Here is a 12,931-nt window from a genome sequence, read left to right as displayed (position 1 = left end):
GAACGGAGTCTCAGACTAGCATACAACCGGGGCAACTAGCCGGTCGACGATGCTGGTGTACCTGCTCAAAGGGAGAGGCACAACCCGGGGACAGGGGCATGCAGCAGAAGCACTGCAGCCCCTGTAGAAGTCAGAAGAAGTCCGAGTGGGTGGTCGGAGAGACCCACACCAGAGAGCACTGGTAAGCACCCTGTAAAGCTCTGGGTGGCTGGGTACGGTTGGTGCAAGTCCAAAGGGCAGATGACTAGCGAAGAAAGGGTCTGGGGCCCCTAAAATGTAACGAGCAGCCTCCCAAGACTTCTTCCTCGTCACAATACTTTGGAAAGAAGGTTCCCAAATAGAAGCCAAATGAGTACAGTAATAAAGATCTGGGATCCACAGTTGAAGAGTGAACTGAGCAGATAGACGCCCAGGTAGGGTAGTGAACAAGGCTGTCCACTATATTTGTAAAGGAGACACATTCCCTCCTCTCTGGAAGAAAGAGAAACCCGAGAAAGGCCAGGGGAAGGGAGACATTCCCCCATCGTTTGAACTTTCTGAAAGGCCAGCAGAAGGGAGACATTGTGTCAGACTGGTACTTCTGCACCCTTACACTACCTAAAAGGTACATTGGGCTACTAATGTTGTAAATTGACGTGCACCCTTGCTGAAGCTAAATCCTAATATAAGCTTTCATCAAACCCTAAAACCAATGTAGGTGTTAAGAAATATTTTTCTTTTTGCAATTTTGCCTCCATAGTTCCTATGGACCCCATTCTTTTTGCTCTGTTAAGTTGTTCTGACTTTTTGAAGGGAAGTAAAGCCGTCAGCTTCACTTCCTTTGCCTTTTGCTCATTAAGGGAAAACTCATCAGTCCTTCAGACTATCAGTACTTGCAACTTTATTTCACCTTTAATTTCTGGTACTTTTTAACATTGCACACAGCACCTTACAGTGCAGTGCAATGAGGATACTTTTGTATCGCCCTAGCTTTTTAGACTTGTGATTTTTGGTTACTTTTATATGTGCCTAAATACAAGCTGGTGGCAGCACATGCATTTTTACCATTCTAGCATTATTTTTAGCGTTGACATTTGCGTTTACCGTGCCACAAGATTTTCGGTTTCTTCTTTGGCCATATTGTTGTTTGGTCTTCTTCCTGTTTTGCCAGGTCAGGAAATACCTTATAAGGTCACTTGCCCGGGAAAGCTGCTACTTTCGCAGGCTAGTGCTGTGTGTGTTGCGTGTGTCCCAGGAAGGCGTGGGACTGTCTGGTCCCATTCCACATCCGTGGTGCCAGAAAGTCTGGCTGTGGGGTAAATGAGAAACCAGTAGTTGTCCCTGATTGGGCAACTACTGGCTGTTGGAATGGAGCAGAACCTTACCAATGGTGGACTTGCTTCCAGCTCCAATATTGGCTAAGGAGGGGACCTCTGCAGCCATTTCTTCCGATCATTGTTGGAGCCAAGAATCCCTCTAAGAAGAACAGCCTGCTGAAGATCCGAAGATGACTCCTGAAGTGGCCCAGCATCCCTTCCTGTTTCTGGCCCAGCGAAGCCCTGTTTAGCTGCCTGATTTCTGAAAATCCTGAGCAGTGCTTCAGCCCCCAGACCAGAGGGACCAACTAGTCTTGGCACCTTCTCAAGGGATTCCGCCCTTCTGAACCATCAGAAGTGCCCCTGGATTGCCTGCTGGACTGACTATCTCTCTGGGGATACCTCACCAGAAGCGTTGCACGTTCAAGCATGTAACTTCACCTTCTTCATGAATTTCAGCAGCCCAGCATCAAGGCATCCTGTCCTGGAGCATTCTCTGTGACTGGAAGGATGCCTGTCGTCGCCTGTGTGCGGAGACTGTCATTGCAACTCTACTTTCTCCAGTCTGTAATGTGTCCTGAGAAGGACCTCGTCTGTGTTTCTTGCATTTCTTCATTGACAGCAGTTGCGTCTTTCCACGGCACTCGACTCAAAGAATCCTCAAAACTGCAACTCTTGGGCACCTCTCACCGGAATCAATGGCGTAATAATGAGTCCCCCACGATTCCCAGATGAACCACAAAGTCATCTGGGAAAATGAGTCAGGGGGGTAAGTAAACAGTGTATCCTCCCAACCCCCACGTCCGTCCTTCATAATAATAACATTGGGAATAAGTCCCTTTGTCTCCTGCATTCCATTCCACTCACCTTTTGGTCATCGAACCTGGGTAGAGTAACCAGGAATATAAGAAAACATGTACTTACCTTTAGTAAAAATGTTGAACTTTTGAAACAACCACCAACATAAGTAAATTACAACTTGCATGTAGAGGCACCATTCTGGTGAGAAACATTGTAGCTCCTGTGACCTTTGGGCACAAGGCCCTATTCTTCTTAGGGTTTGGACTACTTAAGTTAGGTTTTTGATTTGTGATCTGGTTCCATCATTTACTGCATCTAATCTACTTGCCTGCTTTGTTGAATAAGTAATTTGATGTATTTTTGAATCTTTGTTGAATGTATATATTTGTATCATAGAGTATTTTATTGTGCGATAATGCTACTTGTTAGATTCATTTTTCAGAAGGCCTATAATAAAGAACTGTTTTATTCTTACTGTCTAACTTGAATTATTGTGAGCCATACTGTGTGGACTCATTCAGGGCCCCTGACCCACTCACACTCTCCTGAGAATAAGCTTTGGCTGCTCATCCACGTGGCTTGATTTGGCAAACCTCTGAGTTCCCTGTCCACTATAACTAGGGTGGACTCCTAAAATCTGTCCACCAGGCTAGATTGTAGAAATGTATCTCAACAGTAGGGTTGGTTATATAATCACCCTTGGCTACAAAGTGTGTGCTTAAGAAGCACTTCTGGGCCTAAAAGACTTATGGGTGACCAAGGATGGTATAACTCAGAAATCAAAGAGGGAAAACAATGCAAAAAAAGTAAAGGTTCCATAAAATGAGACTGCAGAAACCCCAGAAATGGAATGCCATAACAATGTATAAAAACAAGCTTATTTAATTGTAGTAGATCATGGAATATGTTCATTGCACAAAGTGTAAATCAACAAAAATAAAAAAGAATGTTCTTAATTATGATGCCAATTCGTTAAATGTACAGCTTCATTAGTCAGTACGCCATGTTTTGCCTGGTACTGTTTCCATTCTAATAAACAATTTACATGTTCTTATAAACTACAAAACCGTTCCTTTTAACTCTGTCTGCAAGCTATCCAATTCCCACCCTGCAGCCCAAATCAGGGTCTCTTTCCTACCCAACATCATGGTATCTGATTCAAAATGCATGTACTGCATGCCTACTAATATTTCAGTTTGTGTTCTGCTTACAGCCTATTGACCACAACGCACAACAGCAAACAAAGCATGTTGAAACCTTTCTTCCCTCTCTGGGGCCATTGGAGACAATTTGTTACAGTCCTGGGCCATGGGAAAAACAGGTAAGCCACGCATTTGGATTGTTGTACTGCAAAAAAGGTAATAAATCAAAACATATATTTACAATACATGTCCATCATGGCTTTAAGTGTGCAGTTATGAATGTTCTTTTCACAAACATGTTTCACCCAAAAAAAGCATTAAATAGTATGTTAAAAGTAGGATGAAGCACTATATACAAATATGTGGTGATATCCTGTTGGAATGTCAAATCAAAAGGTAGCCACTTATGAGGAAATATAACCTGACAACCCACCATTTTTTAACCCTTTCAGTACACGTTAGTACATGTGTCTATGTACCCTACAGAAGTGGTCTTGTATTGCAACAAGGTGTATATAGATATTGTGTTGAAGTCCCATGCCTGGCCCTTAGGGCAGCAAAGGGCGTGAATTAGAAGTCCAGATTGCTCCACAAACTGTTGGATGATGAGCCGGAGGGCAGTGTGGCAGAGGATCACCTAGTCACCCTCACTTGGCCCATGCTAAAGCTGGTGGGCTTGACACACTCCAGCCCCATTGTAAATAAAGCCAGGACAGTCCTAATAACGTTGACACTTCCCAGTATCCTAGACAATCAGTTGGGGGCAGTTATAGTAGATCCACTCCATAGCTGAGGTAACCTGAAGGTTTCTCTAGGAAGATTCTAAGCCCTAGAGAGAAACACCAAGTGCTTCCTTTAACCACAGTCAATTTCATTCATACAATCTTAGCAGGATACTTTTGTCATCCAACTGGTGGTATCTGAAAAAAAACTTTCAATCTCTAGCGAGAAACTCTGTGAATGCTGTAGACCTGAGCTTAATACACACTTGTAAGTTGGCAGTTTTCTGACTGTTGACTTTACCATGGATAAACGTTTTGCTGGCTCGTTGTTGTCATTCCACAGATGATATAATGTTTGCAGTTTGTGTGTTTTCAACAACGAGTTGATAATGTAAATAGGTGGAGGTAGTACAGAGAGGGAGAAGATGATGGCAGTAGTTGGAGGTGATATAAACGAGGATGACTGGGTAGCATTATGAAGTCCAACCCGAAGATGGTATGGGGCCTTGTGCCCAAAATCACAAGTTCCAATTGAAAGCTCATTTATTTATTGGGTATTTATAATGTGCATATACATCACTCCTTTGTCTTTTGCAATTGTATGTTTTACACATTGTTGTTGATACATAACCTGCCTGCTTCTTGTTCACGTAAGATTTGTTTGTATTGTTTTTTGTTGTCTGCGCCCTTAAGCCTTTGGTACTCGGAGCGCAATATAAATAATAAACATAAACAAATGGTGTTTCAAGGCGCAAGAAGACAGAAGAGGTTGGGGGAACTGATGAAGAATAACAGAAATGGTCCTACTAGGCCTTGCGTCATTCGGATCGTGCAAGTGCAGTAATAGTAGTGCAGGGGAGTGGGGAGGCGGGTGTGGTGTAAGTGCCGGTCAGAGCGGAATGCTCTGATACTAAGGAGGGAAAGGAAGTGCAGCTCAGAGTGGAGAGCGCGCAAGTGGTGGGGGTAGGGGGTGGCGGAAGAGGGCCACTGGGCTGGGTGAATGTTAAGGGGAGGCCAGATGGATAAGTGCCATGGGAATGCATAGAGTGCAGGGGAATGAAGGTCCATGTGCTAAGTGCGTGAAAGGGGCTGTATGGGGTCAAGGGGGTGCACGCACAGCCAGGCTAGTGCAGGGAGCCTGGAAGGGCAAGTGCAGGTAAAAGGTGGGGCGGGGGGGGTCAGGGGATACCAAAGGGCTGGGGTAGACTGGGCGAGGAGGGACTGGTGCCCTGTACGAATCAGAGGGAACCAGGTAGCCAATCAGATGCAGCAGACAGGGACATTCCAGAGGGAGGCTCCTGCGGAAGAGAGACATCTAACCCCCCCCCCCACCCCCCCAGTCTGCTTGGAAAAGCATCTGATCTACAGTGAGTTGGAGCTAGAAGACTGATGGGCTGTAGCAGGGAGGTATTTAGGGAGAGGGAGTTGGATGTAGCGGGGTGCCAGGTGCCAGAACGCCGTGTGGAAGATGCAGAGGGTCTTGAACATGATCCTTGCAGAAAGCAGGAGCCAGTGGAGAGATTTTAGGGCTGAAGAAATTCGGTCCCTGGGCTTGAAGCCAAGAATAAGTCTCGCAGTCCTATTCTGGATTAGTTGGAGATTGCAAAGGGAGGATTTAGGCAGATTGAGGAAGAGACTATTGCAGTAGTTCAGCTTAGAGAAGACCCTAGCTCTGCGTTTCTGGGGGAAAGTGAGGAAAGGGAGAATGCCTCTGATGAAGTGCAGCTGAACGTGGGCCTTCTTGGCAAGGTTTGGAATGTGAGGAGAGGGAGGAGTCAAAATGACACCAAGGTTTTATGCCTCACAAGAGAGTGAGGGTAGGGGGCCCATAGAGGGCGACCAGAGACTAGGAGGTAGCTGGGGTCCCAATGAGAAGGATCTCAGTCTTACTGGCATTAAGGCAGAGATCGTTAGCAGCACACCATGCCTGAATAGCAGTTAGACAGTCAGGAATGAAAGAGGGAGAAGAGGAGACAGTGGAAAGTAGCTTGAAGAAGAGCTGCATGTTGTCCGCATCACACTGAAAGTGGGGAGAGAAGGCGGAGATCAAGTGGGCTACAGGGGCAAGGTAGATGTTGAAGAAGCACTGCGAGCGGATAAAGCCCTGAGGGACGCCGTAGGTGGAGAGTGTGATGGAGGAGAGAAAAGGGCCCAGTTGTACCTGGGACGGTCAGTGAGAGAGGAAGGAGGTCAATCGGTCTAGTGCCAGTTCAGTGATGCCAAGGATATCACGGAGCCGATTAATAAGGGTGTCATGATTGACTGTATCAAAGGCAGAGGAAAGGACAAGAAGGATGAGAACGGAAGGAGAGTTGGAATTAAGATTTGAGAGCAGGTTCTCACGGGTGTCAAGGAGTGCAGTTTCTGTGCCTCTTGCTGCCCTGAATCCAGACTGGTGGTCGTGGAGACAACAGATTCATTGTTGATCAGCTGGGAGATGACCAGCTTCTCCAAGAGTTTGCCTAGGAAGGCGGTAATGGAGATAGGGCGGTAGTTAGCCGAGCAGGAGGGGTCCGCAGAAGGCTTTTTGAGGAGAGGGTGCACGAGGGAGTGCTTGAAGTAGCAGGAAGGAGCCAGTGGCAAAGGAGTGATTGCAGAAATCAGACAAGTCTGGAGCAAGGGAGGCAATGTTGTCCTTGATAGTTCTGGAGGAGCAGGGGAGCACCTGTTTGGAAGAGACTTTCATAGAGAGGACTTGTCTAAGAGACCCTATCAAGTGATATTGGCGAGAAAGGGGAGAGTAGATGGGAAGGGGATAGGGGAGCCGAGCGAGGCCTGAGAGCGGGTGAGGGAGAAGGGAATGGATGTAGAGGAGAGTGAGGACAGGATGTCCTGAGTTTTGGTTATGAATTGAGAGGCTAGTGCAGAGGGTCAGGGATGGCAGAGAAGTAGAGCCATCAGTTGGATTGCCAAGTTCCGTTAAGATTTTGAACAGTTCAGCTGTGTTGTTGGTGGCCAGAGATGCAGGCTTGGATATAGGCTTCTTCAAGTGGATGAAGAGTCTGTATTGCCTTTGGAGCAGACAGCAGGCCAGTCTGTCGGAGGATGTGCTTGAAGCCTGCTACTTCCGCTCAGCAGCTCTGCAGTAGCGTTTCAGAGAGGCTAGGCCAGAATCATACCAGGTGTTGCGCTTGGAGGCAGGTTTCATGCAGATCCTCATGACAGGGGAAAGGATGTCCAGAGTGTTTGAGTTGAAGGTTAGCAAGGGCTGTGTCAGTGTGAGAGTCAGTGGGGGGAGTAGGAGGGGGAATGAAAGTGGTGGCAACAGCAGCAACTGAAACTCGGTTCATCGGTCAAATGACGGAGAATGAGACTGGCAGTGCGGGCAGAGCCTTAGCCGGGGGACCCAAGAGATCCAGGTGAGAGGACAGGAGAGCATGATCACACCAGGAGAGAGGTGTAGTGAGAGGGTTGGAGATGGGGATGTCTGCTGAGATGAGAGCATCCAAGGTGTGTACGGTTGAATGCGTCGGACCGGAGAGAAGAATGGTGAGGGAAAGAGCCACAGTGGATGCAGAAGAGTCCACAGGCCACTTCAGGAGAGTCAAGGTGAACATTGAAGTCTCTGAGGAAGAGCAGCTTGGAGGTGGAGACCAGGAGAGAAGAGTTGAGGTCAGACCACTCTAAGAGGATGAGGGAGACCGAACCTGGGGTCCTGTAGATGGTGGCAAGAGTCAGCGAGAGGATAGTAGAGACACCAACCCTGCAGACGAGGCATTTGAAGGAATAGTAAAACTGAGTGGGTATTATTGTAGCAGGGACTCATTCAGGGAATATCAGGGCCACTCTGCACCCAGACCCGTTAGGCTTGGGCTTAGAGAGGTTCTTGTAGCCCTCCGGGAGGAGTGTCAAAAATAGTGACATGCTGGCTGTGAACCACGTCTCGGTGAGAGTGAGGACGTCAAGTTTGAAGTCTTCAAGGTGGTGACAGATGTCAGAGGAGTGTTTAACATCAGAGCAAGAGTTGATGGTAGCTAAGTGGAGCTAGTTGCCACCTTTTGAAGGTCTTCCAGGGAGGGGCACAGGAATGTGGTACGCCCATCGGTGGTGGCGAAGGAACCAGAGGAGTGGCAGCAGCAGGAGGAGCGGCAGGAGAAGGGAGGAAGTTGATGAGGGCGAAAGATGCCTCTCAAGAAGTAGGAGGTTGGGCTGAGAGCCTTGACCATGACAGAGCCATTCTGGTAGTCGTTTGTGATGTCCCCAGAGGATGGGAAATATGCAAAGAGTACTTCCCATTGGGTTCCATCATTAATGGGTGAAGAAAGGGGAGAGCACTGAGACCATATGGGGAATCCAAAGGTCCGGAGAGGGAACGACAAAGAGGATGTCAGTGAAAGCATCATGGAGGGATAGAGCAGAGAGAGGGAAGGGGGAAAATAGAGGGAGGGAGAAACTGCACAAGAAACTCACCAGGTGGCCTAGTAGCAAGCCAGGCACAGATGAATCAGGTGCACGAGAAAGGAAGTCCAGACCAGTGCAGCGAGTCCTGGGGAGGGCAAGCGCGGTGAAGAGGCTAAGAGACTAGATCCCTTGCCGGCCTTCCTTCGCCAGCTGTAGGAGACTTACAATGCAGGGACTTAGTTCTGCAGTTGTTTCACTTGGAGAACAGCTGTAACGCTAGAGTGCAGCATGGAATGGACCCAGTAGACATGGTGGAGCACCTAAAGCTGGGAGCAGTGCTGGATGAAGGGGAGGATGTCTAGATTTCTGGATAGAGAGAGGAACGCCCAAGTTTCAAAACACAGCAGCAAGTGCAAAACACCAATATTTGAATTTTCTGGATAGAGGGGAAAAAAGCCTACATTTCAAAACACAGCAGAAACTGCAAAAAGCACCCAGAATCGCAATTCCTGGATAGAGGCCTTAATGCTAGGAATGGATAACCTACAACTGTGGACGATGTGCAGCAGACTACAAGCTTTTAGTGAATAGGAGTAATAAGAGAGGTGGGACAGTGTAATAAGGAGCATTAATGGCTGTGCCCCCCGCCCGCACCTTGCTTACCTTGTCAGTTGCTGCTGGTTGACTGCTGCAATGCATGCTTCACTGGCAGACACTGGCAAACGCAATCTGGAGCTGCAACTCCAGGAGCTGCCCTTTGCCTCTGGGCCCTTAGCTGTGGGGGCTGCACTGGCAGTGGGGCTGCCCTTGGTGGAGGTCTTAAGAGGCCCCAGGCCCAATGGAATGGCAGGAGGGAGGTACTAGGGGCAGGCAGGGAGGAATTTGGAAATTCACTGGCCCTGGAGTGGGTTTGTGATAGGTGCTGAGGTACGCAGAAGTAGCAAAAACAAGATCGAGCAAGCCCCCAGTTAACAATCTAAATTCCAAGTAGCACTCACCATAAGATTACCAGCAGCAAGTGGCTGCGGCGGAGATCACTGAGGGCTAGACCCTCTGGGAAACAAAGTGGGCCTCAGGCCCAATCGGATGGCAGGTTGAGGTACCAGGGGTGGGCAGGGAGGAATTCGGAAATTCACTGGCCCTGGAACGGGCTTGTGATAGACTCTGAGGTGCGCTGAAGTAGCAAAAACAAGATTTAGCAAGTCCCCAGTTAACAGTCGAAATTCCAAGAAGCACTCATCCTAAGATTACCAGCAGCAAGTCCTTCAGGTAAGGTATTTCAGAAAAGATGCAGTGGGCTGTGGAGGGGGTATATAACGTTTTTTAAAGTAATCCAAGTATGTACCCGAAATTAGGGAAGTATCCAACTCTATCCTATTCTGAAGGTAAGTCCTAGGAAAGGATCCAGAGCCCAGTTTTGATGACCAGTATCACTGATCTGGGCTCTCACCTAGGCTTCGACATCGCAGTCGCTGGAGGATGCGTCGGAATCCCAGAAGTAGGTGGCAGTTTTTTCAGGAGTACCCTTATTTTTGAAGAGGTAGGGTCTGTTCGGGGAACTCGCCACTTTGTTTTGACCGAGAAACAGTACCAACAAGAATGGCGTCCTCCCTGCTCAGCCCAGGAAGAGGAAAAAGCCCAAAGGCACAAAAAAACATAATCGGTATCCGGAGTGATGGGGGACACCAAGAGGGAAAGCTATGAAGATGGTCCAGAATGATGAGTAGCCTTGAAGGAGAGTAGTCCAGTGCAAGGGAAACCCTTGCTACACCAAAGGCGAAGATGGGCAGGTTTGAAGTTACTGGAGGGCGCTGGAGTGGCAAAAGTAACGTGGCAAATACTACAGCAGAGATAAACACCATGCTGGAGAGTGGACAAGGAAGTGGTTGATGGGACCAAGAAAGGAATCCAATGAGAGGCCGCCTGAGAGGATCCAGGGAAATACCAGAGTATGAGGAAACAGATAAGCAAGCTGAGAGTCAAGAAGGGATAGACTAGTAAGAAATAGAAAGAGAAAAAAGAATGAAGCACAGAACACGCGAAACTACCAACTCGGGGCACTGCTGGTAAGAAGCACCCGTGGCAGACAGAGCGTGTGAACACCCAGACCCCTTAAAGAAAAGGAGGGGAAGCGTGCGCCGAAGCCATGCAGAAAGGAAACTGCACGATGCGGCTTGAACTGAAAGAACAGAGCACCGAAAATGAAAGCAGATGAAGGTAGAGTGAGCCGGCGGGGACAGGATGCGAGACGGGACTCGCGGCCGGCAAGGAGGCCAAAAGGAAAGAATAGTTGATCAAGGAAACACAGAATGGAAGGGTTGGCAGTGACCGACAAAGTGAACAGAATTCGAGGCAATCTCTAATATAGCAGGTCAACGAACGATGCGCTTAGACACCTACAGTTGCAATGCACCGGTGGGCGGGGCTAGGAGGGATTTATGGGAAATGAAGCAGGTCGACTAGAACGCTAAAGGCAAACGTGACGGCACACTAATGGCAGATTTGCCATCTCGACCATAGCTTCCACAACCCGTTCATCATGACAGTAGGTCTCCTTCCCAAGGGTGCCTCCCCAGGTTCACCTGGATAGAGGGCGTTAAACCTACATACATTTGGGTGCTGAGATATTAGATACCGGTTCCCAGGAATCTTCAGCCGCAGAATAACCCTTCCATCCGACGAGTTACTGCAGTCTTCCTCTGTGATGACGGAAATCAATGATCTTTTCTACCTGATATACGTCTGGAGATGGATCATTGAAGATTGTCCAAAGGGTAGTCTTCTGCAGGTGTTTGTCAGGCGCATATTATTTTAACAAGTAGGTGTGAAACACTGGGTGAATACATTGCAGGGGTTTGGGTAGTTTGAGTTTAAAAGCCACAGGATTAATGCGAGACACAATGGGAAAGGGTCCCAAAAACTTGGGGGCTCGTTTGGAAGGTCGTGTCCACCTGGGTAGGTATTTGGTAGATAGCCAGACTAAATTACCTTCCTTCCATTCTGGCACTTGGCTGCAATGTTTATCTGCATGGTCTTTGTGTCTGTTGCGGCTCTCTTCCAGGTTTGTGATGGCCATCTTCTGAGCTACAGAAATGGATTCCAAAAGGGAGTCTATCGTCGTTAAGTTGGAGGTCGGACAAGGATCAGCTGGAAACGATGTGGGATGTCCTCCATACAAACAAAAGAATGGGGGACATCTTTATGGCCGAATGGATGGCGTTATTATATGCGAATTCAGCCATGGACCGAAGAGAACACCAATTGTCTTGTTCCGTATTGGCGAAGCATCAGAGGTACTGCTCCATGGTTGCGTTCAAACGTTCAGTCTGTCCGTTGGACTGGGGATGGTAGCCTGATGTTAGTGCCCTCTTTATGCCCACAAGATCGCACAAGGTCTTCAGAACACAGAGGTGTATTGGGAACCTCTATCCGACAAGATGGTCGCTGGGATTCCATGCAACCATACCACATCTTTGAGAAAAACGTGCGCCATTTCAGGCACGAAAGGTACGCCTTTCAGGGGAGAAGTGAGCCATCTTGCTAAAGTTGTCGATTGTAACCATAATTGCTGTATGACCTTGGGAAGGGGGGAGATTAACCACAAAATCAGTGGAAATGTGCAACCACGGTTCCGTTGGGAGTGAGGGTTGTTCCAACAACCCGACAGGTTTAGCCGTGGGGTTTTTACTTTTACTTCTGGCACATGCTGGACAGGACAACTCGTATTGCTTGATATCGGCTTGCATAGAAGGCCACCAAAACTTTCGGCTAAGGAGACCAGTGGTTGCTGCCACTCCTTTATGTCCTGCGATTCTGGAATCATGGCCCCAAGATAGTATATGCAATTGTTGTTTAGGCTCCGATATGAACAGACGATTCTGGAAAAACCAAAGTCCGTCGATTTCGGATAAACGGTTCTATAGAGTTGCAGGGAGTGGTCTGAGCGCCTTAAGATATTCAGACTTCACCTCCTGGAGGAATCTGGAGATGGTTCCTATGAACTTTACATCTTGAAGTAAGAGCTATCCTTGAAAAGGGGGTTGCTATAGACCGATGGACTTCTGGACAACTTGTCTGCAACAGTATTCTTGCTGCCGGATAGATACATGATGTAGAAGTTGTATTGGGCAAAATAATACGCCGATCTGGCTTGGCGCGTGTTCTTGCATTCCATCTGTTGTAGTATTTTGAGATTACTGTGATCTGTGCGGATCTCAAAGGGATGCATAAAGCCTTGTAATAGGTGTCGCCATTTGGCGCAAGCTTGTTTTATAGCAAGCAGCTCTTTCTCGAGTAGTGGGTCTCGCTTGTGATTAGGGTACGGGAGAGCTAAGTAACAAGGTGTTGCAAGCCTTCATGTTCCTGCTGTAGTACTGCTCCTATGGCTCCAGCTGATGCATCTGTCTCGACAACAAAGGGTAGTGGTTGCTCAGGTTGTTTGAGGATGGGAGCCTACAGAATGCCTTCTTTAAGCCCTAGAAAGCGTCTTCGGACTGGGTGTTCCAGATAAACGGGGTATCCTTCTTGAGTAATGCTGTGATTGGGAGGACCTGGTCTGAAAAATTGGCGATGAACTTCCTGTAAAAATGTGCTAGCCCCAGGAAAGCTTGTATCTCCTCAAGAGGTAGGA

General features: G+C 47.9%; 1 protein-coding gene across 8 annotated transcripts in view; it reads left to right on the top strand.

The window, feature by feature from the left end:
- The window catches only part of LOC138567561 (uncharacterized), a 2,466,350-nt gene that overhangs the window by 566,881 nt on the left and 1,886,538 nt on the right, over window positions 1-12,931 (top strand). For all 8 annotated transcript variants that reach the window (XM_069645900.1, XM_069645903.1, XM_069645902.1 and 5 more), the window contains one exon: window positions 3,310-3,417. In XM_069645900.1, the coding sequence (XP_069502001.1) occupies window positions 3,310-3,417 (108 nt within the window). The remainder of the gene's footprint in view (window positions 1-3,309; window positions 3,418-12,931) is intronic.

Source organism: Ambystoma mexicanum, chromosome 2p (assembly GCF_040938575.1).
Source record: "Ambystoma mexicanum isolate Mex_15411 chromosome 2p, UKY_AmexF1_1, whole genome shotgun sequence".
NCBI lineage: Eukaryota > Metazoa > Chordata > Amphibia > Caudata > Ambystomatidae > Ambystoma > Ambystoma mexicanum.
Note: the sequence above shows the minus strand (reverse complement) of the source record. Positions and strands in the feature narration are given on the sequence as shown.